Source organism: Papio anubis, chromosome 17 (assembly GCF_008728515.1).
Source record: "Papio anubis isolate 15944 chromosome 17, Panubis1.0, whole genome shotgun sequence".
NCBI classification, from domain to species: Eukaryota; Metazoa; Chordata; class Mammalia; order Primates; family Cercopithecidae; genus Papio; species Papio anubis.
In genome coordinates this window covers 74236977-74260695 of record NC_044992.1, presented here as the reverse complement: position 1 = coordinate 74260695, position 23719 = coordinate 74236977, and the positions used below count along the sequence as shown (strand labels likewise).

The window sequence follows — 23719 nt, the reverse complement described above, 5'->3', positions numbered from 1 at the left end:
TCTCAAAAAAAAGAAAAAGGGAAAGAATAAAGAACCCATTGGGCTCTTACACCAGGAACCAGAAATCTGGCTTCACTGGTTCCTGGATGAGGGTCCCTCACCCTCAGAACAGTTCTGCACAGAGGTATCGTTATGCGCCCCAGCTTACAGCCGAAGAAACGGGCCATGAAGTATCAGGTCCAAGTAACAGGGCCAGAACTCACAGGCAGGAGCATCCGACGCCGTAGCCCGCACTCCCCCGCCACGGGCCCCCACCCTGCCTGACTCCTAAAATCCGAGTGCTGTCATCGCACAAGCTCTTCTTACTCAAAGGGTCTACAAAGATGATTTCACCGAATTACAAAACCCTACGTAACTATTTAACTGCGAGGTCCTAAGCACTTGTTTGGAAATAACCCACTAGAGACAGCGGTAAAGGTGGGTCTGAACTCGGAGAACTGAGATTCATCGAATGGCCTCCACGGGGCACCCACACCGCACCCCGCCTGCAGAGGCACGGACCCGGCCAGCCAGCCCGCGCTGTCCCCCGCGTCCCCCGCGTCCCCCGCACCGGCAGGCTGCCGCCCTCCCCACCCACGGCGCCCTTTGTGCGCAGCAGGTTTGTTCCCTGCGCTCCCCTCCCATTGCCTATCTCCCCGTCCACACGGCATTCACAGGAACCGCGCTCGGTGGAGGCAGGCACGGCAGGGCTGACCGGCCGTCCAGAGGGGTCTGGGCCGAGTCTCCCCGGCCCGGGCACCTCCTCCAGTGACGGGGACGGGGCGGGAGGCCGCAGAGGCTTCACCCCGCGCGCGAGCAGGCGCTCCGCGGGCCACGGCCCCCCCAAGGGAGGTGCGCGTCTGCCCCGTGCACCTAACGCCGCGCCGGCGTGGCCCTCTCCCGCCTGGGAAGGCCGCGCCCCACCACGGCCCGCGGGACCGCGCACCGGCAGCCCTCGCAGAGCGGCCGGCGCCGTCGGGCTGCGGTCCCCGCCCGGGAAAGTGCACCCGGGGCGCCGAGCCCGGGCCGGGGAAGGAAGCGGGCGCGCGACCCCGCCCACGCACCGCGGAACCGCTCCAGGGCCACCTCGCGCGCCACGCCGCCGCCGTGCACCTCCCGCAGGCGGCCCAGCAGCGCCCGGGTCTCCGCGCTCTCGCCGAACGCTTCCAGCGCGGCGCGGAAGACCAGTGTCTCCTCCTCCGCCTCCTCCTCGGGGCCGCCCGCGGCCGGCTCGTCGCTCAAGGCCATCTCGGCTGCCTGGGGACCGCGCCCCCGCCTCACGGACTCGCAGCTCCGACTCCGCTAGAGCGTGAGCGCCGGGGATGAGAGATGAGGGATGAAAAGGCGGCGCCCGCTGAGGCGGCAACCGACGCTGGCCCCGCCCCGCGACCTCCGACCCCGCTCGCCGGCCTCGCTACGGAACGCGCCGGCCGCCAAAATACCGCGCGCGGGACCGCGCCGTGCACGTGAGGACACGAGCAGGGGCGGGGCCCAAAGGTTCTGGAAAAGCGCGCCGCGGACAGACACGGGGCGCGAATGGAGCCGTGACCGCTCCGCGGAGCCTGAGCACGCGGTGGGCGGGGCGGGACAGGGGGTGGGGCCTGAGACGCGGTGGGCCGGGCAACAGGGTGGAGCCGGTGCCAGAGGACAGCGGGGCGGGGCCTGAGCAGGCGGTGGGCGGGGAGGGGGCGGGGCTGCGGGTGGGGCCGGGGGACGCCGGGGCGGGGCCTGAGCACGCGTGGGCAGGGGGCGGGGCCCGGGCACGCGTGGGCGGGAGGGGCGGGGCTTGCGGTGGGGCCGGAGGTGGGGCGGGGCCTCAACACGCCCGGGGCAGGGGCGGGTATGCGAGGTGGAGCCGCGGGAAGGTGGAGCGGGGCGGGGCCTGAGCACTGCCCGTGGGGCACAGGGCGTGAACTGGGGACCCACCCCTCCAGGAGCCTGCCCACAGCTCCCTCCCGCCGCGCTGGGACCCACTGGATCCAGGAGCCGCTGCGCAGGCAGTGCTTGTCCCTGGAGTCCATGATGCATTCCCTGGAGTCCGCCCTGCATCCCTTGCTGGCGTGCTTGCGGGAAGGAGGCCTGGACGCCAGCCGAGGCCCGCTGCGGGCTGGCCAGGATCTAGGGAGGTCGGGGTGGGGGACAGGGAGGCTGGGGACTGGGGGTGGGAGCAGGGGAGGTCCGAGAGACAGAGGGGGCCAGGGTGGGAGGAGCTGGGAGTCAGGGACAGGGGACAGAAGGACAAGGACAGAGGCAGGGACAGCGAGACAGGAACCAGGAGTGAGGACAGGGGGGACAGGGGGACGGAACCGGGGGTGGACCCGTGAGGCAGAGGTGGGGAGGGGAGGAGCTAAGAAGTCCAGAGACAGGGGAGTGGGACACGGGGGAGGCCAGACTGGGAGGCGGGGGTGAGGACAGGGGAGTGGGGACGGGGTCAGAGGACAAGGGCAAGAGGGAGAAGAGGACAAGGAGCAGAGCAGGGGGCAGGGGCGCCTCGCCAGAGCAGCCTCCGCATGGTGCCCAGCGAAGGGCTCCTGTACTCCCGCCCGAAGTGGTTCCAGTGGTTCAGGTAGTTGAACAGCTGGTAGAGCAGCAGCCGCTGGTCGAAGCCCGGAGCCTTGGGGATCTTCCGGTGGTAGGCGGTGAAGAAGGATCTAGGGAACCCCCCAAACATCAAGGCGATTGCCAGTTCAAACTCCGAATGGCCATAGAAGGAAGCCGGGTCGTAAATAATGGGCCCCACGTCGTCCTCAGCCACGTTTCCCGACCAGAGATCCCCGTGGAGCAACGCGGGGACAATCTCTAGGCCACAAAACAGATCCGGGATCTTCACCTACGGGAGCAACGGCTGCGTTACCGCCGGCCTCAGGGCGCCCCGGCCTCGTTCTTGGAAATAAGGCAAAGCCCACTCGCGAGCCGCTCTGGTGTCCAGCCCCAGCACCGCCTGCGAGCCCAGAAATAGGGGCCACCTGACTTCAGGGGAGTCCAGCTTTGTCTCACTTAGGATTTCCTCCTAATTTAGGTCTAGAAGCTCCACGCAGTGGAGAACCTCCGGGGCTGCAATGTTAATCAATCCGCAGAATAGGAAGCAGTGTTGCGCTACCTTCACAAACTCTCTCCACTTTTATTTCCCTACACAGATGTCTGCAGGTTTTGTTTGTTTTTTCTTTGAGATGAAGTCTCGCTCTGTCACCCAGGCTGGAGTGCAGTGGCGCCATCTCGGCTCACTGCACCCTCCGCCTCCCGGATTCAAGCGATTCTCCTGCCTCAGCCTCCTGAGTAGCTGGGATTACAGGCGCCCGCCACCACACCCGGCTAATTTTTGCATTTTTAGTAGAGATAGGGTTTCACCATATTGGCCAGTCTGGTCTTGAAATCCTGACCTCAGGTAATCTACCCACCTCGGCCTCCCAAAGTGCTAAGATTACAGGCGTGAGCCACCGTACCCAGCCTAGTTTCTTCATTAATGAGTTAAAGTCTCTTTGATGCATACTCACTCTGGATTGACATGCACATTCTTTTTTAACATTTTGAGAGTTATATTTTGATTTTTTTTTTTCTTTTTGAGACAGGATCTCACTCTGTCGTCCAGGCTGGAGTGCAATGGTGCAGTCTCCACTCACTGCAGCCTCCACCTCCCAGGTTCCAGCAATTCTCCTGCCTCAGCCTCCCGAGTAGCTGGGATTACAGGCATGCACCACCATGCACGGTTAATTTTTGCATTTTTAGTGGAGACGGGGTTTCACCATGTTGGCCAGGCTGGTCTCAAACTCCTGACCTCAAGTGATCCGCCCACCTAGGCCTCCCAAAGTGCTGCTAACAGGCCTGAGCCACCGCGCCTGGCCGAGAGTTATGTTTTGAAATTGGTCACTCTGGAGCATCTGGTACCTACATCTTCCCATGGGAGAGGAACAGGATGGAGTGGACAAGTGTTACTGATAGTAAGAAAAGTAATCATGGTTAACGCCACCATTTACAAGCACCTGTGTTTCACATGAGGAAAGTCTGAGGTTAAATACCTGGGAACCCAGCAGTGGAGAGGGGCACTAGGAGCCAAGTGTGTCTTCACTTCTCACCCCTTTTGGATTCCCTGTCAGGGGAACCCCCTACCCTGCCCCCCCTCCTCCCTGATGTGTCTCTGACTTGACCCGCTACGCTCCAGATCTCAGTGTTCCCTGCTCCAGCTCAGTTTTACAGAGGACCCCACCCAAATGCAGTGGGATCATGAGAGAACCAGCTCTTTCCCAGAGAAGTCACTGCTGTGCCCACCTGTAGCCGGGACCAGAGTTCTCGAGCCTCTCGGTCAGCATAGTCCTTCTCAATGAGGTCCAGCTGCGCCTGGAGCCAGTGCCGGGCGAAAAATGTCGGCCAGTCATCCTGCCACTCATTCACCTGGGCAACAAGGGAAAAGAGGCCAGTGTTGCAATTCGGAGCCACGTGCTGCTAAACCCTAGAGGGACTCTTAAAAACACAGCAAAGATAGCTAGTAAGGCAACAAAGGAGGTAGGACAGAAACATAAAATACTCGACCCAGAAGAAGGCAGGTAAAGAGGGAACAAAGGGCAGATGAGACAAACAAAAAATCCCAAGATGACAGACTCAAACCTAACCATATGACTAAGCACGTTAAATACAAATGTCAAAAATAAATACTCTAGGAAAATGACAGATTGGAAAAATAAAGCAAATCCAACAATAAGTTACGTGCAAAAAGACATTATTAAAAAAAAAAAAAAACCTTAAAAGGATGGAAAAGATACACCATGCTAACACTAGTCAAAAGAAAGCTGGAGGCTGGGCACGGTGGCTCACGCCTATAATCCCAGCACTTTGGGAGGCCAAGGCAGGTAGATCCCTTGAGCCCAGGAGTTAAAGACCAGCCTGGGCAACACGGGGGAAACACCATCTCTTCTAAAAATACAAAATTAGCCAGGCGTGGTGGCGTGGGCCTGTAATCCCAGCTACTCGGGAGGCTGAGGCAGGAGAATCGCTTGAACCCGGAGGCAGAGGTTGCAGTGAGCCGAGATCGCACCACTGCACTCCAGCCTGGGCAACAAGAGTGAAACTCCGTCTCAAAAAGAAACAAAAAAAAAGAAAGCTAGAGTGGCTACATTAATACAAGACAAAGCAGATTTCAAAGCAAAGAAAATGAAGTATAGTCATTTCACAAAGGGAGTCAACTAGTAAACATAATAATCCTGAATGCCTCTGCCTATAATAACAGAGCTTCAAAATACATGAAAAACTGCAGGAAAAATAGATAAATCCCATATCCTGCTACAGACTCAATGGTGCCCCCACCCGCATTCCTGCGTTGAAGCCCTAACCCCTAACACGCCTGTATTTGAAGGAAGGGCCTCTAGGAGGTAATTAGGGTTAAATAAAATTGTAAGGGTGAATTATTAATCCAATAGGATTAGTGGCCTATAAGAGGAATAGAGTAAGATTTCTCTCTCCATGCACACGAGTCTCAATAAATTGAAAAGAATTTAAGCATGCAAAGTATAATGAAATTCAATCAAAAATCAATAGGCAGGCCAGGCCTGGTGGCTCACGCTTTGGGAGGCTGAGGTAGGCGGATCACGAAGTCAAGAGATCGAGACCATCCTGACCAACACGGTGAAACCCCGTCTCTACTAAAAATACAAAAACTAGCTGGGTGTGGTGGTGCATGCCCGTAGTCCCAGCTACTAGGGAGGCTGAGGGAGGAGAATGGCTTGAAACCAGGAGGCAGAGGTTGCAGTGAGCCAAGATTATACCACTGTACTCCAGCCTGGCGACAGAGCAAGACTCCATCTCAGAAAAACAAAACAAAACAAAAAATAGGAAAATGTATGGGAAATCCTCAAATATTTGAAAACTAACACCCTTCTAAAATCTGTGTAAGGAAGACTTCAAAAGGGAAATGAGAAAGTGTTTTCAATTGAATGAAAGCAAAAACACAACTTATAATTTGTGAGATGCCACTAAAGCAGTACTTGGGGGAAATGTATAGCACTAAACGTCTGTGTTAGCAAAGATCTCACAGTAATGACCAACCAGGCGCAGTGGCTCATGCCTGTAATCCCAGCACTTTGGGAGGCCAAAGCAGGTGGATCACGGGTTCAGGAGTTCGAGACCATCCTGGCCAATATGGTGAAACACCATCTCTACTAAAAAGACAAAAATTAGCCCGGCCTGGTGGCAGGCGCCTGTAATCTCAGCTGCTTGGGAGACTGAGATAGGAGAATCACTTAAACCCGGGAGTCAGGGGTTGCAGTGAGCCGAGATCGCACCACTGCACTCCAGCCTGGGCAACAGAGCAAGACTCCATGTCAACAACAAAAAAAAAGGATAATAAGGAATTTTTTTTTTTTTTTGAGACCAAGTTTTGTTCTTGTTGCCCAGGTTGGAGTACAAATGGCATGATCTGAGCTCACTGCAACTTCTTCGCCTCCCAGGTTCAAGCGATTCTCCTGCCTCAGCCTTTCAAGTAGCTGGGATTACAGGTGCCCACCATCATGCCTGGCTAATTTTTGGGTATTTTTAGTAGAGATGGGGTTTTACCATGTTGGCCAGGCTGGTCTTGAACTCCTGACAAGTGATCTGCCCACCTCGGCCTCCCAAAGTGCTGGGATTACAGGCGCGAGCCACCGTGCCTGGCCTCTGAAGGACACTTCCAAGAAAATACACAAACTAGGAGACACTATTTGCAAATCATATATCTGGTAAAAGACATATCTTAAATATACAAAGAACTCTCAAAACTCAATAATAAGAAAAACCCCTATTCACAAATTGGGCAAAATAATTGAACAGATGGTTCACCAAAGACGGTATTTTGTCAGCAAACAGGCACACGAGTAGATGTCCCACATCTTTAGTCATTATGGAAATGCAAAGTAGAGCCTCAGTGAGATATTTCACGCCCACTAGGATGGCTGTAATTTAAAACAGAAAATCTCAAGTGTTGACAAGGATGTGGAGGAACTGGAACTCTCATATGCTGCTGGTGGGACTGTAACAGGGCGCAACCACTTTGGAAATGAGTTTGGTAGTTTCTTAAAGAGCTAAATATGGACCTACCATAGGACACAGTCCTTCCCCTCCTAGGTATTTACCCAAGGTAAGTGGAAGCATTTGTGCAGACCAAGATTTGTACACAAAGGTTCACAGCAGCTTTATTTGTATAAGCAAAAACTGGAAGTGACCCAGAAATCCATCCACATGTGAAGGGATAAACAGGCTGTGTCAGATCCATACAGTGGAATGGACTTTTGACACATGCAACATGGATGCGTATCACGGATGAATATCAAAGGATTTAGGACTTGAATAAATATCAGAATGATTATGCTGAGTGAGAGAAGGCAGATGGAAAGAAGACATACCACATGATTCCATTTATATTAAATTCCACAAGATGCAAACTAATCTACAGTGACAATACCGATGAATGGTTGCCCGGGGCAGGGAAGGGCATGAGGAACCTTTTGGGGGTAATCAGTATACTCACCTCGACTGTGGTAAAAGGTTCACAGGTACAAACATGTCAAAATGTACCAAATTATACGTCTTAAATGGGTGCAATTTATGTCAGTTATACCTCAGTAGAGAAAAATACGAAGCTGATTTTATACAAAGGGTTATTTTGTAAAACTCCTTTGGGGAGGACCACCCTCGTCAGTGGCTCCCACCAGGACTCTCCCTGCACATGCGTGCTGTGGTGACTCGGCCCCTGGACTCGCCCCTAGTGCTCTGTGCACCTCCAGAGCAGGATGGAAAGGCCCCTCCCCACAGCCTGGCTGTCAGACCCCCAGCCCAGAGGTGCACCATGCAGCCTCCCGCCATTTCCCATTGGCCCACCCAAGCTCCCAGCGTCTGAGCTCTGTCCTCTTTCCGGAAGACAACCAGGCTTAGTGCTGGGAGCAGGAGAGCAGCATGGGCTCGTCCAGTCCTGCCACCTGAACAGAGGGGCTGTGACCCTCCACGCTGCCCAGGGAATGGCCACCTGGGTACACAGCTGGTGCCAATGACCAGGCCTCCCCTGACAGAGGGGCTGTGCCGTGGTCAGGGCCTGTGCTATGAAGCCAGACCGAGAGTCAAAGCCCGGCTGCCCCACTGACAAGCTCCACAGACCCCAGTGTGAACTCTGCACATCACGTTCCTCATCTATACAACGGATCAGTGACATTATCTGCCTGGTTACCTGCTAGGGCAAGTGGGTGAGTTGAGTCCGATGAAGCGCTTAGAACGGTGCCTGTACGGGGCCATGTACAGAGCATAGGGCAAGCACCGCAGGCGACCCAGCGGGCAGCCTGAGCGGGCCTTAGTGCCCAGGTGTCCAAGGAGCCCACCGCTCAGCACTGCCCCCCAGTGGCTGCAGCACACACTCCCCCAGGACCCATTCAGCCCTCCCAAGGAGGGGGAAGCCTCCGGAACCTGGTGCTGTCCGAGGCACCACATGCAGGAAGCTGGGCAGGTGTCCTCCCTGGTGCCTCGCCCTTCCTAGCCAGGCTGCACCTGATCTGAGGTGGGTTCTTTGATCCTGGAGTCTGAGGGGCATTGAGGGCCTCCCTGCGCTCCAAACAGACCAGCCCCCTTCTCGTCCACTTCACACACAGGGGCTTTGAGTAAGATTTCACTTCGTTTCTTTGAAACACTACCCTGCTGGGCCAGCCAAGTCCTGTAGACCCAGCCACTTGCAACCCTTGACCTCAGCATCCACAGCAGGACCACAGGCTGCGCCCAGCCGTGCTCACCCGGACGATGAAGAGGGTGCTGCTCACTGGCTCCAGATAAGTGTGTGACCCCAGGAGAGCCAGCGGTGGCTGAGATCTCGGAGGCCTTGGTAAACCTGGGAAGCTCCATGTGCAGTTGTAGCGAGCCCAGCTGTGAGGACTGCCTGTGGGCTGGGAACCCTAAATCTGCTTGGACGTCATGAGGATCTTGCCCCAAGTGACCTCCAGCTGGGAGACTCGCCCTCCACCTGCGCCGGGGAGAGCTTGGCCATCGTCCGCAGGGACCCAACTAGTCAGGACGGGCTTCGACCAGGAGACAGACTGGAAAGTATTCTCTCTTCAAGAAGCAGTGACTCTGAACTCGTTCCTATATAATGGGTGCTGTGTTCCTAACAAAACCAAAATATGGTCCAGTAACGGCTGCTTTGAGGGAAGCACAGAGCACTTGGGCTGTCCAAAGACTTCTTTGAAACTTCACAGATTTCAAAGATGATGGTTCAAGAGGCCCCAGTATTATTCAGCCATAAAAAGGAATACACAGGCCGGGCACAGTGGCTCACGCCTATAATCCCAGCACTTCAGGAGGCCGAGGTGGGTGGATCACGAGGTCAGGAGATCAAGACCATTCTGGGTAACACGGTGAAACCACGTCTCTACTAAAAATACAAAAAATTAGCCAGGCGTGGTGGCGGGCGCCTGTCGTCCCAGCTACTTGGGAGGCTGAGGCAGGAGAATGGCGTAAACCCGGGAGGCGGAGCTTGCAGTGAGCCGAGATGGTGCCCCTGCACTCCAGCCTGGGCGACAGAGCGAGACTCTGTATCAAAAAAAAAAAAAAAAGGAATACATAAAGAAACATGTGGTCTAGCCATATAATGGAATATTATTCAGCCATAAAAGAAGAACATTCTAATACCTGCTACAGCGTGGAAGAGCCGTGAAACATGATGCTGAGTGAAAGAAGCCAGACACAAAAGGTCACATATTATGTGATTCCAGTCATATGAAATATCCAGAATAAGTCAGTTCAAAGAGACAGAAGGTACAGTAGAGGCTGCCAGGGACCAGGGAAGGGGAAAATGGGGAGTGACTGCTAATGGATTCTGCTTTAGGATAATGAAAATGTTCTGGCTGGGCGCGGTGGCTCACACCTGTAATTCCAGCACTTTGGAAGGCCGAGGCGGGCGGATAACCTGAGGTCGGGAGTTCAAGACCAGCCTGACCAACATGGAGAATCCCTGTCTCTACTAAAAATACAAAATTAAGGCCAGCCGCGGTGGCTCATGCCTGTAATCCCAGCACTTTGGGAGGCCGAGGAGGGCGGATCACCTGAGGTCAGGAGTTCAAGACCAGCCTGGACAACATGAAACCTCGTCTCTACTAAAAATACAAAAATTAGCTGGGCGTGGTGGTGCATGCCTGTAATCCCAGCTGCTTGGGAGGCTGAGACAGGAGAATCACTTGAACCCGGGAGGCTGAGGTTGCGGTGGGTCAGGATCACGCCATTGCACTCCAGCCTGGGCAACAAGAGTGTAACGCCGTCTCAAATTAAAAAAAAGAAAGAAAGAAAGAAAATGCTGTAATCCCAGCACTTTGGGAGGCTGAGACGGACGGATCACGAGGTCAGGAGATCGAGACCATCCTGGCTAACACGGTGAAACCCCGTCTCTACTAAAAAGTACAAAAAACTAGCCGGGCGAGGTAGCGGGCACCCTGTAGTCCCAGCTACTCGGGAGGCTGAGGCAGGAGAATGGCGTGAACCCGGGAGGCGGAGCTTGCAGTGAGCCGAGATCCAGCCATTGCACTCCAGCCTGGGCGACAGAGCCAGACTCCGTCTCAAAAAAAAAAAAAAAAAAAAAGAAAATGTTCTGGAGTTAAACAGCAGTGATGGCTGCACACCATTGTGAATGTACTAAAACCAATTAATTCTAATCCTTTAAAATGGTGGATCTTATGTGAATTATATCTCAATTGTATCTAAATAAATAATAATTTGTAAAGGCCTCAGGAGAGGAGCTGAGTAATGAGGACTTAATCCCTGACTTTGCACACTACCCATCACGCAGTCTCCAGTCCCTCATACTCATCAGGAGCCTTGTGCAACACAACCTTTGCACTTGAGGCTCCCTCTGCGTGGAATGCTCATCTGCCTGCCCCAGCTCAGCTCAGTGACCCTCGGCATCTGCTCTCCCCATTCCAGGTTTCACAGCTTGTACTCTGCTTTCAGAAATCAGGTAGTCAGTCTTGCTGGTGCCTGGGGGACTGGCATTCTGTCACGTATAAAGAGTGGGTGGCCAGCATTACGGCATCAGGGAACACCCTCTCCCAGGCACTCACCTGCGGGATGAAGCCGCAGCACGTCACCGTGTGGAAGCCGAACTTGTTCACATACCGAGGCTCAGCACCCTCACCTCTTCGGCCTGTTGACAGAGATCCTGGACCTGAAGGAGCTGTTTGTCTTTCTCTTAAATGCCAGACCTCAGCAGAGCATCAGTATACGCCTGGGCTACGCGTGCTAGAATATGGGTGGTCTGAGGATGTACTACATACAATAGCAGTTAGTCAGTATATGGATCTGCCAGGACAGTCCTACCTCAAGCACACTGGACAGCAGGGCTGGGTATAAAAGGGGTTATTATTACCTCAAGCACACCAGAAAGGAGGGCTGGGTATAAAAGGGATCATGTGCCAATTCTACTAGCTTGTCAGCTACATCAAAATTCTTATTTAATAATCTCATTTTCGGCCAGGCGCGGTGGCTCAAGCCTGTAATCCCAGCACTTTGGGAGGCCGAGACGGGCGGATCAAGAGGTCAGGAGATCGAGACCATCCTGGCTAACAGGGTGAAACCCCGTCTCTATTAAGAAATACAAAAAACTAGCCGGGCGAGGTGGCGGGCGCCTGTAGTCCCAGCTACTCGGGAGGCTGAGGCCGGAGAATGGCGTGAACCCGGGAGGCGGAGCTTGCAGTGAGCTGAGATGCGGCCACTGCACTCCAGCCTGGGCGACAGAGCGAGACTCCGTCTCAAAAAAATAAATAAATAAATAAAATAATAATCTCATTTTCATAATGTAGTGTAAAGAGAGATGGATATAACTCGGCCTACTATTGAAATGCCACCAAGAAGTACCATGAGCGCCAATCTAAGGTAGACAGTGTGGCTGGGTCAAGGGTACCAAAAAGCAATCTGAACATACCCACTGTGTTCTCCTCCTCCTTCAACTTCTCCCTGAGTTTCTGGTTGTAAAGGTGCAAATCTGCCATCTGCTCTCCAAGTTTTGATGCTTGACTAAGGAAAGAAGAAATGCAGCTAATTAAAATAACAAATGATAAATAACACCACCCAGTTTGTTCCATTTTGAGAAATGTTTTAAATACACTAAAAACTACTCTCCACTCTTTAAACAGTAAAAAGTGAACACCAGGCGATGACTCTTTGTTTTCCTTTTTCTTTCTTTTCTGGGGCCACGCCTTGCTCTGTCATCCAGGCTGCAGTGCAGTGGCACAATCATGGCTCACTGCAGCCTTGACTTCTAGGGCTCAAGCAATCCTCCCACCTCAGCCTCACAACTAACTGGGACCACACACCTGTGCCACCATTCCTGGCTTTTCTTTTTTTTTTTTTTTTTTAAGAGATGGGGTCTCCTCCTGCCTTGGCTTTCCAAAATACTGGGATTACAGTTGTGAACTGCCATGCCTAGCACTGGCAATGACCCTTTCCAGAAAACAAAATCATGTAATCACCAAGAGGAATTAACCAAGTGAGCTTCAACAGAAGTCTTGGGAGGTACCAGGAATTCAGGGAGGGGTGCTGAAAAAGTAATGATAAGTGAAAATGCAGGGGCAGGCACAGGGGCACAGTGGCTCCAGCCTACAATCCCAGCACTCTGGGAGGCTGAGGTGGGAGGACTGCATGAGGCCATGAGCTGAAGACCAGCCTGGGCAACACAGTGAGATCCCATCTCTACAAGAAATTTAAAAATTAAAAAAAAAAAAAAATCGGCTACAAATGTTTTTGTGAAAACCAATGTAAATCACAAATAGGAAAAAGACTGGGGTCCAGGCATGGTGGCTCATGCCTATAATCCCAGCACTTTGGGAGGTCAAGGCGGGCAGATCATGAGGTCAGGAGTTCAAGACCAGCCTGGCCAATATGGTGAAACCCCATCTCTACTAAAAATACAAAAATTAGCCAGGCGTGGTGGCGGGCACCTGTAGTCCCAGCTACTCGGCAGGCTGAGGCAGAAGAATCACTAGAACCCAGGAGGCAGAGCTTGCAGTGAGCCTAGACTGCATCATTGCACTCCAGCCTGGACGACAGAGTAAGACTCCGTCTTAAAAAAAAAAAAGGAAAGAAAAAGACGGGCTGGGTGTGGTGGCTCACACCTGTAATCCCAACACTTTGGGAGGCCGAGGCAGACAGATCCCTGAGGTCAGGAGTTTGAGACCAGCCTGGCCAACGTGCTGTCTCTACTAAAAATGCAAAAATTAGGCCAGGTACGGTGGCTCACGCCTGTAATCCCAGCACTTTGGGAGGCCAAGGTGGGCGGATCACGAGGTCAGCAGTTTGAGACCATCCTGGCTAACACGGTGAAACTCCATCTCTACTAAAAACACAAAAAATTAGCGGGGCGTGGTGGCGGGCGCCTGTAGTCCCAGCTACTCAGGAGGCTGAGGCAGGAGAATGGCGTGAACCCGGGAGGTGGAGCTTGCACTGAGCCAAGATTGCATCACTGCACTCCAGCCTAGGTGACAAAGCAAGACTATGTCTCAAAAAAAAAAAAAAAAATTAGCTATGTAAGGTGGTGGGGCACCTATAGTCCCAGCTACTCGGGAGGCTGACACAAGAGAATTGCTTGAACCCAGGAGGTGTAGTTTGCAGTGAGCTGAGATTGCGCCACTGCACTCCAGCCTGGGTGACAGAGGAAGACTCTGTCTCAAAAAATATATATATACACACATACGCACACAAAAATTAGCTGGGTGAGGTGGTGGGGTACCTGTAATCCCTGCTACTCGGGAGGCTGAGACAAGAGAATTGCTTGAACCTGGGAGGTGGAGGTGGCAGTGAGCCGAGATCAGACCACTGCACTCCAGTGTGGGCAAGAAACTGACACTCTATCTCAAAAAAAAAAAAAAAAAAAAAGACTGGCATGATAATCATATACCAAATGTTAACAGTGATCATTCTTTGCTGATGGAATCATGGTGGCTTTATGTCTTCACATGAGTTCGTATTTTCCACATTTTATACAATGACCATGTATGACTTTAATAATTAGAAAAAATGTAAGGACTCCACAGCATTCATAGATCGCTTCACTCCGCCCAAAGTGAGCTGGCATTAATGTGCTATAAAGTACAAAACAGGCCGGGCGCGGTGGCTCACGCCTCTAATCCCAGCACTTTGGGAGGCCGAGGCGGGCGGATCAGTAGGTCAGGAGTTCAAGACCAGCCTGGCCAACATGGTGAAACCCCGTTTCTACTAAAAATACAAAAATTAGCCAGGCGTGGTGGCGCACACCTGTAATCCCAGCTACTCAGGAGGGTGAGGCAGGAGAATTACTTGAACCCAGAAAGCAGAGGTTGCAGTGAGCCAAGATGGCACCACTGCACTCCAGCCTGGGCAACAAAGCAAGACTCTGTTTCGGAAAAAAAATAAAATAAAAATAAAGTACAAAGCAAATGATGGGTTGAAATATACTTATTTTGGCCAGGTGTGGTGGCTCAGGCCTGTTATCCTAGCACTTTGGGAGGCCGAGGTGGGCAGATCACTTGAAGTCAGGAGTTTGAGACCAGCCTGGCCAACATGGTGAAACCCCATCTCTACTAAAAATACAAAAATTAGCCGGGTGTGGTGGCGGACACCTATAGTCCCAGCTACTCAGGAGGCTGAGGTAGGATAATCATTTGAACCCTGGGGGCAGAGGTTGCAATAAGCCGAGATTGCACCACTGCACTCCAGCCTAGGCAACAGAGCGAGACTGTGTTTCAAAAAATAATAATAATTATATATATATATATATATATATATATATATATATATATATATATATACACTTATTTTATGCAACCTCATTACAGCCAAACTAATCTAGGAAAACCAGTCATATACCAGAAAGCAGTAACTTTTTATCTCCATTAAGAATGGCAGGGTGGAACTCTTGGCCCTGCCTCTGATAGCCAGGCAGTTGTGAGGACAGCTCAGCCACAGGCTTCTCCCTGTTTCTGTCTCCCTCCCCTTCTCTATCCCTTTCTCTGTCTCTCTCTGCCTGTCTCGGAGTCTCTCTGCCTGTCCCGGAGTCTCTCTCTGCCTCTCCCGGAGTCTCTCTGCCTCTCCTGGAGTCTCTCTCTGCCTGTCTCGGAGTCTCTCTGCCTGTCTCTGAGTCTCTCTCTGCCTGTCCCGGAGTCTCTCTGCCTGTCTCGGAGTCTCTCTGCCTGTCCCGGAGTCTCTCTCTGCCTGTCAAGGAGTCTCTCTGCCTGTCCTGGAGTCTCTCTGCCTGTCCCGGAGTCTCTCTGCCTGTCCCGGAGTCTCTCTCTGCCTGTCCTGGAGTCTCTCTCTGCCTGTCCCGGAGTCTCTCTGCCTGTCTCTGAGTCTCTCTCTGCCTGTCTCCGAGTCTCTCTCTGCCTGTCTCGGAGTCTCTCTGCCTGTCTCGGAGTCTCTCTGCCTGTCCCGGAGTCTCTCTGCCTATCCTGGAGTCTCTCTGCCTGTCTCTGAGTCTCTCTCTGCCTGTCCCGGAGTCTCTCTCTGCCTGTACATGTGTGTGCAGATGGGTCTCACACACACTCACCTGCTCAAGCTCCTCATCTTCAAATGCTCCATCACAAAGGCAGCCCCACCTCCCGGCAGGTCGATGACCTTCATGGGCCTTGGCACCCGCACCAGGCCTGTGCTCCGGAGGGCCTCCAGGCTGGCCACCTCCCCCTCAAACATCTGCCGGGCCTGCATCCAGAACACAGCCGTGAGCCTTATCAGCCTTGTTGACTCAGCCAGGGCCTCTGCCTACCGGGCCCTTGATGGAAGTGAACATGTGGGAGTCACAAGGACCTTCAGTCACTGATAGCTGGCTGGGAGCTGGCGTCCAACGCAGAGGGCAAGGTGCAGAGGGGCCCCTGTCGGAGAGAGAGGCTGCAAGCTGAGGCTGAGCCTGCGGCATGAGGAGTGTGGGGTCTGCAGGCTGCTGTGACAGGAGGATGCACAGGCCACGTGTGGGCACCAGGGAGCACTGAGGGCGTGGGGAGGTGTGAGTGAACCAAGGTCCGGAGCTGGACCCCCGGGTTACCCACCTTCCTTGCTGCCTTACTTAGGGTGGGGCAGCCACAGCACACACATAGGTGGAGCTGACTTGGGCACACACTTCGGGCAGGGAAGAAGAGGACTGGGCCCATCAGGCGGGGCCTCAGGTCCAAGGCAGGGGCTGGGAAGCTCAAAGGCGCCGTACACCTGGCCGGCCTCTGCCTCCCCCGGGACCTGGGCCTCCCTGTTTCTGAAATATTCCCACAAACATACCTACCGTACGTCAGGTGAACTCTCACCTCACGTACACTACACGTTAGTTGAAAACATGCATTGATGAACGTGGTCTGTGAATACCTCGGCCTATAGAATTGCATGTTTGTCTGTTTTGAGACAGGGTCTCACTCTGTCACCCGGGCTGGAGGGCAGTGGCATGATCTCGGCTCACGGCAGCCTCCACCTCCTGGGTTCCAACAATTCTCCTGCCTCAGCCCCCCGAGTAGCTGGGATTACAGGTGTGGGCCACCCCACCCTGCTGTTTTTTTTGTATTTTTACTAGAGATGGAGTTTCACCATGATGGCCAGGCTGGTCTCAAACTCCTGGCCTCAAGTGATTCACCTGCCTCGGCCTCCCAAAGTATAGAATTGCATGTTTAAAAAAATCAAACCTCATGAATGAGACCAAAGCATCTACTGGTGCACAGGAACAGAACGCCCTTTCCTTCAAAGTACCCCAGGGAAAGCTCAGGGACAGCCTCCCCAGCCTGGCAGCCCTGGCCAGCCTGCACCAAGGGTGGGTGTGAGCGTCCCCAGGTGGGAGGGCGGCCGGCACGCCCCAGCCCTGCTCCCAGGGTGAGCTCACAAGCACCATGCCGGGAACTCCTGGGCCTGCCCCAGGGGCTCCAGCATCACCTGCTCTCCTGCAAGGACTGAGCAGCTACCGTGGGCAGGCCCTTCACGGGGGTGGGAGGGAAGGAGGGGTCTCACCCAGCAGAGCTTTCAGGACCAGCTGAGGAAGCTTCCCAGGGCCCGTGGGAAGCCTGAACCAAAAACTGCTTCCCTGTGAGTGGGACTCCCCACTTTGAGGGTTTTGGGTTCTGAGCCGGCAGAGCCAGTGGTGCAGGAGGATCCAATCGCACACCCAGGCTGCATGGCTCTGGGGTTCCTCCTGCCAGCACTGCCCACCAGGACCCGGGCTGCCCCTCAGACAGCCCCCCCACCAGAGTGTACAGGGCCTCCTGAGCCCACTCAGGCCAGCAGGGCACCCAGGCCTGCCTTTCCCCACCTTTCGGCTCTCAAGGCCTAACCTTCTCCACTTTCTCCGATAATATTTTCCATACTTTTTTTTTTTTTTTTTTTTGAGATGGAGTCTCGCTCTGTCACTCAGGCTGGAGTGCAATGGCACGATCTCAATCTCGGCCCACTGCAACCTCTGCCTCCTGGGTTCAAGCGATTCTCCTGCCTCAGCCTCCCCAACAGCTGGGATTACAGGCCCGTGCCACCACGCCTGGCTAATTATTGCATTTTTTAGTAGAGACGGGGTTTCACCATGTTGGCCAGGATGGTCTTAAACTGCTGACCTCAGGTGATCCACTGACCTCGGCCTCCCAAAGTGATGAGATTACAGGTGTGAGCCACCGTGCCCGGCCTTCCATACATTCTTAAACAGAACTATTTTCAGCAGGAGATAGAAATCAGGTCTAAACACAGGCACGGCCTGTAGGAAGGAGAACGCTGGCCTGGCCCATGGGGTCCCTCCCTGGCAGGGGCCCAGCCATGTCTCTGCTTCTTCCCCACTGCCAGGAGGACGGTGGGCTGAGAGGGGCGGCCCAAAGTGGAGCCAGGGACCCCAAGCCTCACCTCCCCTGACGCTTGCTGGATAGAAAAGTTAAAACCACCCCCAAAACCCTGTGCGCTGCGCACCGAGGCCAAAGGAAGGTCACGGATCGTGCAGACACAAACCCTCACTGAACGCTTGATCCGGGCCCACCCAGCAGGTGCCACCTCCCAAGGGCCAAAGCTGACCGCCCCCTCCCCAGGCCCAGCCCCAGGAAATGCGCCTGCCCCCGACCCCGCCGCCTCCCCACGCTCCGCAGAGCCCCGCAGAGCCCCCGCCTGCGCACGGGCCAGCACCTGCGTCCTGCGGTTGACTTTGACGAACACGGGGCCTGCGTCCGTGTCGTAGGCTCGGCCCTCGCTGATGCAGCCGGCGCCGGGGCTGCCGAAGGCCCGCAGGGTCGCGGTGCGCAGCTCGGCGCGCAGCAGCTGCTCCATGGGTGCGGGGCTCGGGGCTTCGCTCGGAGCCCGGCCCAGGCCCTGTGGGGCGGGGCGGGACCGCGCGGCGCGTGACCCCGGGCGGCGGGAGGGGCGGCCTCGGGCGGGCTCGCCGTGCGCTCCCCGCGTTGGTCCGGCTTCCTGCGCCCGGGATGCGGGGGAAGGAGCCGGGGTCCGCGCAGCTCTTCACGGGCGCGCTGGGGCCTGAGCTCCCTGCAGGGACCCGGAATCCCTTCCCCGCAGCGGACGCAGGTCCGGCCCTCGGCCCGGGCGCGGGTCACAGGCCTGGCCGGATTCCCACGCTGCAGGCCAGGCCCGGCCCCAGAGGCCCCCGTGATGACGTGGGGCTTGCGCACGGGGTGCCAGGTGCCAATCCCAGAGAGAGGCTGACGAGGGGGCTCCCATGGCACGCGCTGACCGGGCCCAGGGTGGGACCCCAGATTCCAGGACGTCCTGGGAAAGGGACTTGAGACACGGGAGTGCCCACGCGTGCCCATGCATGCATACACGTGGGTAGACACACGTGCACACGAGCAGGTGGGTACTGAGCCCAGTCCGCGCTGAAGTCATTCGATGTGAGGTTTTTTTCGTGTTTGTTTTTTGTGTTTTTAAGAGATGGAGTCTCACTGTCTCCCAGGCTGGAGTGCAGTAGTGGGATCTCGGCTCACTGCAACTTCTGCCTCCTGGATTCAAGGGATTCTCCTGCCTCAGCTTCCGGAGTAGCTGGGATTACAGGCGACCGCCACCATGCCCAGCTACATTTTGTAGTTTTAGTAGACACGGGGTTTCCCCATGTTGGCCAGGCTGGTCTCGGTCTCCTGACCTCAGTAATCTGCACACCTCAGCCTTCCAAAGTGCTGGGATAACAGGCGTGAACCACCGCACCCGGCCTAAAGTTAGCTGGGGGACCAGGTCATGGGGGCCCCTACCACGACCCCCCTCCACCCCCCTCATGAGCCCGTGAAGCCCTCCCCCACTCTCTGCTGGGTTTTCATTCAGCCCATGGTGAGTTCACTTTACAAAATAAGAAAGGGCCCAGGAAGAGCGATTTGGGGCTAATGGCATTTATTGAGCTTTTGCTGTGTGCTAGCACCCAAGTGAAATGTCAACGAAGCCTCACAACCATCCTGTGAAGGGCTGGTCACTACCCCCGCCTTCCAGATGAGGAAACCGAGGCACAGAGAGATTAATCTGCCAAGGGTACTGCACTGGGAGGTGGCAGGGGGATGTCAAGAGTGTCTTTCTGACATCAGCCCCACCTTCTCAACCCACGAGTCTCCCGAGGAAGCCAAGTCTCCCGAGAAAACTGTGCAGCAGTGAGTCCCCGGAAGGTTCCGGGACCGGGCAGGGACTTCAACCCACGAGTCTCCCGAGGAAGCCCTGCAGCAGCGAGTCCCCGGAAGGTTCTGGGACGGGGCCAGGACTCTGCATTCCCAGGATGCGTCGCAGGAAACTCCCCAGGCCCAGCTGGAACCCTGCGACTCTGTTCCACAAGCAGGTGCCCACTTTTGTAGAGACACCTCTTCTAAGAGGTCGGCAGCCTCTGGGAAGATAAAGCCTACAGCTTTTGATGAGACCAACATCTGCGAGAGGTTGGTTGATTGATTGATTGATTGAGATGGAGTCTCTGTCGCCCAGGCTGGAGTGCAGTCTCAACTCACTGCAACCTCCAACTCCAGGGTTCAAGCAATTCTCCTACCTCAGTCTTCTGAGTCGCTGAGATTACAGGCGCGCACCACCACGCCCTGCTAATTTTTGTATTTTTAGTAGAGACGGGGTTTCGCCATGTTGGCCAGGATGGTCTCAAACTCCTGGCCTCAGGTGATCCGCCCACTTCGGCCTCCCAAAGTGCTGTGAGCCATGGCACCCGGCCAAACAGCCACCTCATGACAGGAGTGGCAAGGCTGCCGCAGAACAGCAGGTAGGACAGGAGAATGGCTGTGGTAGCTGCAGAAAGGGTATGTGCCACTCCCTGGCTTTCTTTTCTCATCTGAAGCCCACTCTGCTATTGCATCTTGACAGAAGGTTCATGATAGGCCAATGTGAGCCCTTGTACGTCTGTAAATTTCTTTATTCCTTGTTGACAGTTTGGCTTGGTATCGAATTCCAGCTTGGAGATCAGACATTTCTTTAGGAACTGAGGAGGTGCCACGGCTTGCCAGCTCCAGTTTTGATGTAGAGAAGCTCATGGCCATTCTGGTTCTTATTCTTTGTGTGGAAACTGTTCTATCTCTGCAGGCTTTTAGGGTCTTTTCTGTGACACCAGTGAAAAATTCCCAGGGAGGTGTTAGGGTGAGTCTCCTGTCCTCCCCTGAACAGGACTCGTGGGTCCTCCGATCCTGGGACCGTCTTTAGCTCTTTATGATGTTCTCCCTCTGTTTTCTTGGTTCTCTTTTTTGGAATTCCAACACTTTGGTCTAGAGTCAGTCCTCTCTGTTATCTTCTCAAAGCCCCTTGTAATTTTCCTTCCTACAACTCATGAGTCTACAGTCAGATATTAGGCGTCACACGGAGAACCGTACGAGTGCTCAGGTCTCTCAGTGAGGAGAGGTGCCTGAATGAAGAAACAGATATGCGGGCACCAGGCTAGGAAGTCCTCTAGGTGGGGGGTGAAGAGCTGTTGAAGATTCAAGGGCAGGGCAGTTAAGTGCCCCCAAGTTTCTTACAGGATTAGTAGTATAAATTGTATGGTGTGCAAATAATACTGTTTTTGAAATGACCTGTATCGCCCAGGCGCAGTGGCTCATGCCTGTAATCCCAGCACTTTGGGAGGCTGAGGCGGGGGTGGATTACAAGGTCCGGAGTTTGAGACCAGCCTGGTCAACATGGTGAAACCCTATCTCTATGAAAAATACAAAAAAATTTTAGCTGGGCGTGGTGGCACACGCCTGTAATCCCAGCACTTTGGGAGGCCGAGACGGGCGGATCACGAGGTCAGGAGATCGAGACCATCCTGGCTAACACGGTGAAACCCCGTCTCTACTAAAAATACAAAAAACTAGCCGGGCGCGGTGGCGGGCGCCTGTAGTCCCAACTACTCGGGAGGCTGAGACAGGAGAATGGCGTGAACCCGGGAGGCGGAGCTTGCAGTGAGCTGAGATCCGGCCACTGCACTCCAGCCTGGGCAGCAGGGCGAGACTCCGTCTCAAAAAAAAAAAAAAAAAAAAAAAATACAAAAAAATTTTAGCTGGGCGTGGTGGCACACGCCTGTAATCCCAGCTACTTGGGAGGCTGAGGCAGGAGAATTGCTTGAGCCTGGGAGTGGAGGTCACACTGAGCCGAGATCGTGCCACTGCACTCCAACCTGGGTGATAGAATGAGACTCCGTGGCAAACAAAAAAGAACCTGCCCTCCATCTGGTTTCCCGTTCTGGGAGTGGTACCACCCATCTTTTCCCCCATCTGCCTGGATGTCTTAGCACAGGGCCTGGTCTGCGGTGCTGGTCAGGTCTTGGGCACCCGTGCTTGTGATCCCACCACTAGCCCAGGGGAGAGGTGTGGACGGAGTGGAGTGGGATGTGGACCTCAAGCTGGAGGAATCGAGGAGGATCCGAGAAAGGAGCCTGACACAGACATGGGCAGGGTGTGGGGAGACCACAGGACAGAGCCAAGCCTGGCCACGGAGCCGGCGTCACCCAGGCCTGGGGTGTGGGCTCGATGAAGGAAGTCCGAACAATATCCTGACCTCAGCCCTCTCCCTGCCTCCTGGAATTCCCTCCAGTTTAGCCCTCCACCGACCAACAACCCAGGGAAGCTGCCTCGCACTCTCCAAATGCAGCAGCATCCGGAACCGAAAGCCGTTCACCTCTCAGGGCTGTGGGGTTTCAGACACTGATGGTTCCTGTTAAATACAGAACAGGAAATGGAGACTCTTCTTTTCCGTTTGTTTGTTTATTTATTTTAGAGATGAGGTCTCACTGTTTGCCCAGGCTGGTCTCAAGCTCCTGAGCTCAAGCGATCCTCCTGCTTCGGCCTCCTCCCATAGTGCGGGGATTACAGGTGTGAGCTGCACGTCCAGCCTTCTCTTCCGATTCCCTAAAGCTGAACGGATCCACATTCCATCCCGTTTCCCGGCCCAACGGCCGTTCTGCTCCTACGTGACTGACCACAGAGGGAAGGAGCCCGGGCTTCCCAGATGGCCTCAGTTGTGGACTCTGTGGACGGCCTCAGGCCTGGCAGCCGCCAAAACCAAAACCCTCCTGGAAACCCACTGCATCGCTCGGTTGGACCTACCCGGTGGGGGGAGCCAAGGGGCACAGGTGCCCTCGGGATGGACCCACCCGGTGGGAAGTCAAGCAGCACAGGTGCCGTCGGGATGGACCCACCCGGTGGGGAGTCGAGGAGCACAGGTGCCGACGGGATGGACCTACCTGGTGGGGAGCTGAGCCACACGTGCCCATCGGGACAGACCCACCGGTGGGGAGACGAGCGGCACACTTGCCGTGGGGATGGCGCCACTTTGGGACGTCACTTTTCTTGGGAACAGTTATCTTTTTCCCAGGGTCAAAGTAAACAACCTGCAGTCCTGGCAAACGGTAGTCTAGGACCTGTCAGGTTGGAAACTGACAACCAGACTCATGGTCCTTCCTCACTCCACACAAAAACCAGCATTCTAAAGGAGCTCAGTTGTTCTACGTTCTGCTGAGGGGCCCTGACTTACAACAGAAACAAGCTAACAAGAGAAGTCATCCATCCATCCCCTTCAGCCCAGTTCATGGCACCCTGGGTGACCCTCAGACCGGGTGTCCGCCAAGCTCACAACGTGGCTTCTTCCCCTGAAGGCAATTCTACAGCTACTTTCATTCTCCCTTTAACGTCTTCCACAGGTGAGTAAGAATAGCAGCTACGCTGCACCTCTGCCAAATATCACAGACAGTTCTTAGGCTAGTCCTGCTCTTTGAAGCTCTGAGCTATCCTTTTAGCCTAACAGAAAGAAAAGGTTAAAAAGAGTTTTTTTTTTTTTTTTTTTTTTTTTGATGGGGGTTTTCCTTTTTTCCCCGCTGGGGGGGTCGTGGCGGGGTTCTGCCCCCCTGCCAACTCCGCTCCCGGGCGCGTGTATGCCCTTTTCCTGCCTCAGCCTCCTGGGTAGTTGGGACTACAGGCACGCCCGCTTTCCTCGCCCGGCTAGTTTTTGTATTTATTTTTGACGAGGTTTCACGTGTTAGCCAGGATGGTCTTGATCTCCTGACCTCGTGATCCGCCCGGTCTCGGCCTCCCAAAGTGCTGGGATTACAGGCTTGAGCACCTTGACCCTTAAAGGATTTTAAAAACAATAGTTAGACCCAGGATGGTGGCTCAGGCCTGTAATCCCAGCACTTTGGGAGGCCGAAGCGGGCACATTCTTTGAGGCCAGGAGTTCAAGATCAGCCTGGCCAAGATGGCAAAATCCCGTCTCTACTAAAAATACAAAAATTAGCCAGGTGTGGTGACACACACCTGTAGTCCCAACTACATCGGGAAGCTGAGGCAGGAGAATCCCTTGAACCCAGGAGGCAGAGGCTGCAGTGAACTGAGAT

General features: G+C 54.6%; 2 protein-coding genes across 3 annotated transcripts in view; both read right to left on the bottom strand.

The window, feature by feature from the left end:
- The window catches only part of TBCD (tubulin folding cofactor D), a 180656-nt gene extending 179208 nt beyond the window's left edge, over window positions 1–1448 (bottom strand). Inside the window, exon 1 of one of the 2 annotated variants that reach the window (XM_017950116.3) lies at window positions 1044–1448. Coding sequence is in view for 1 of the 2 variants with exons in the window: in XM_017950114.2 (XP_017805603.1) it covers window positions 1044–1227 (184 nt within the window). In the remaining variant the exon portion in view is untranslated. The remainder of the gene's footprint in view (window positions 1–1043) is intronic. The other variant, XM_017950114.2, reaches the window with a different exon arrangement.
- On the bottom strand, window positions 1282–18243 carry LOC101024411 (fructosamine-3-kinase). Its single transcript, XM_031656983.1, has 7 exons — window positions 18064–18243; window positions 15485–15636; window positions 11891–11982; window positions 11031–11113; window positions 4246–4368; window positions 2420–2809; window positions 1282–2097 (listed from the first exon to the last, which is right to left on the bottom strand). The coding sequence occupies exons 1-7, from the start codon at window positions 18202–18204 to the stop codon at window positions 1282–1284; spliced, it is 1797 nt and encodes a 598-aa protein (XP_031512843.1). The 5' UTR covers window positions 18205–18243.
- Window positions 18244–23719: the final 5476 nt, after the last annotated feature.